At 43.1% G+C, this 1,632-nt stretch overlaps 1 protein-coding gene across 1 annotated transcript in view; it reads right to left on the bottom strand.

Annotated features, from left to right (window-relative positions):
- poln (polymerase (DNA directed) nu) overlaps positions 1 to 1,626 on the bottom strand; it is a 48,284-nt gene extending 46,658 nt beyond the window's left edge. Inside the window, exons 1-2 of the mRNA XM_036216591.1 lie at positions 1,568 to 1,626; positions 453 to 758 (exon numbers count right to left, since the gene is read on the bottom strand). Coding sequence (XP_036072484.1) covers positions 453 to 727 — 275 coding nt within the window. The 5' untranslated portion in view covers positions 728 to 758; positions 1,568 to 1,626. The remainder of the gene's footprint in view (positions 1 to 452; positions 759 to 1,567) is intronic.
- Positions 1,627 to 1,632: the final 6 nt, after the last annotated feature.

Genomic DNA, 1,632 nt, shown 5'->3' with positions numbered 1-1,632 from the left:
GACTCCAACTCTGTGTGGTTCCTCTCCTCAGCTTCACGTACATTCAAAATAGTACTTTCCAGTTCAAAAGCTTCAGACTCTGACATCTGGAAGTGTACTTCTTCTGTTCTAGGAGCTGCTTCTTCACAGGGATTGGACTGTTTCCACTTTGTTGGACTGAATGAAGCACCAGGGATGTCTGTTTCCTCTATAGTGTGGCCCTTTTTATCCGATCTTCTGATTTCATCTTTGGGACAGAGTGGCAGATGTTTTGGTGTGGAAGACCACATCTCACCGAAGATCTCATTTGAGAACTTACCAAAGGTGAAAGATGGTTCAATTATACTAGGAAAGAAAGACAAAGCAAAGGAACAAAATAATTAAAGACTATTTTCATTATCAAACATTAACAGTGTCTAAATACTAATAAAATCTTTTTTTTAGATAAGGGTCAGTTAGTTTTAGTTTCTTACTTTCTCATAGATTGGAGATCTCCTCCTTGATGGCAGAAGGGTGATCTCTCTTTTCCACAGATGGATGCTTCTGACTCCAGAGTCCTCTGCTGGGAAAACAAAGGGCTCTGGCTGGGCAGATATGAAGACAACGTCTGTGAGAGCTGATAATGCGTCAATGTTTGAGCAGTGTGCCTTTGCAGGGAGGAACCCAGGCAGATGGACGGACAGGAGGAGGTCTGGGAGGGTAAGGAGGTGTCTGGTCTTTGACGGGAGGAGGAGCTCTGAGAGGTCATCTCAGGGGTGGAAAGCAGGAGGAGCTCGGACCTGAACCATAAGACCATTAGGATGTCCAATTTACATGAAATATTAGAGCTCACAATAACATTGTGCAGTAAAAAGAGTTGAACCTGGCCTTCATACAGACGCTCAAAAGTCGATCCGCAAATAAAAAAAAATGAAACAAGTAAAAAAAATTCTGATAAACCACAGCACCTCTATCTTTCTCTTTTTGTTTTGACCCGCCCCCATAACTACTGGCCAATGACTGAAGACATCTTTAGTCACATGGTTTTGTTTACAAGCCTTGGTTTGAAACAGGAAAGTCTGCCTGTCTGAATACAATGCAATCTTCAGGACTCAAACCGGAACAAATAAGTGGACTTGATCTGAACCAAAGGACTTTCCCAGTCTGAATACAACATTACAATGTCTGATATCATACTGCTTTTAGCAGCCGCCATCAAGATCTGCTGAGTCACAACCGGGTCACCATCAGGTCACCCACTGAAGAAACGCTTAGTCAGTAAAGATGTAGCGATTCTTCATGAATCAGTAAAAAAAATGATTAAAACTCGTCAACATCGGTGCAGAAAATGTAAAAATCGGACTGGATACATGCTCATCAGCTGCGCTCGCCTCCTAGGAAATTTCCGCCGCTCCTCCAGATTTAAAAGTTTCACATAAGTCAGGCCCTCTCGGATTTCACAATGTTGCGATCGCAACTGTTAATGCAAATTCAAGCAAAGGCGAGATTTGCAACTTTACATTTTTCAGCGCAACTTTAATCATCTATCGCTACGACAGTCATGGAGACGACGCAGCTTCACTACCGTTTCCCTTCCCATGGGACTTACTGATAGGGACGCTGGTCGTTCTCTTCCTCCTGATTGGTGTCATTCAGAGACCAAGACTCGCTTTG

The sequence above is a fragment of the Oryzias melastigma genome, linkage group LG18 (assembly GCF_002922805.2).
Source record: "Oryzias melastigma strain HK-1 linkage group LG18, ASM292280v2, whole genome shotgun sequence".
NCBI classification, from domain to species: Eukaryota; Metazoa; Chordata; class Actinopteri; order Beloniformes; family Adrianichthyidae; genus Oryzias; species Oryzias melastigma.
This window is presented reverse-complemented; position numbering and strand designations above follow the sequence as displayed.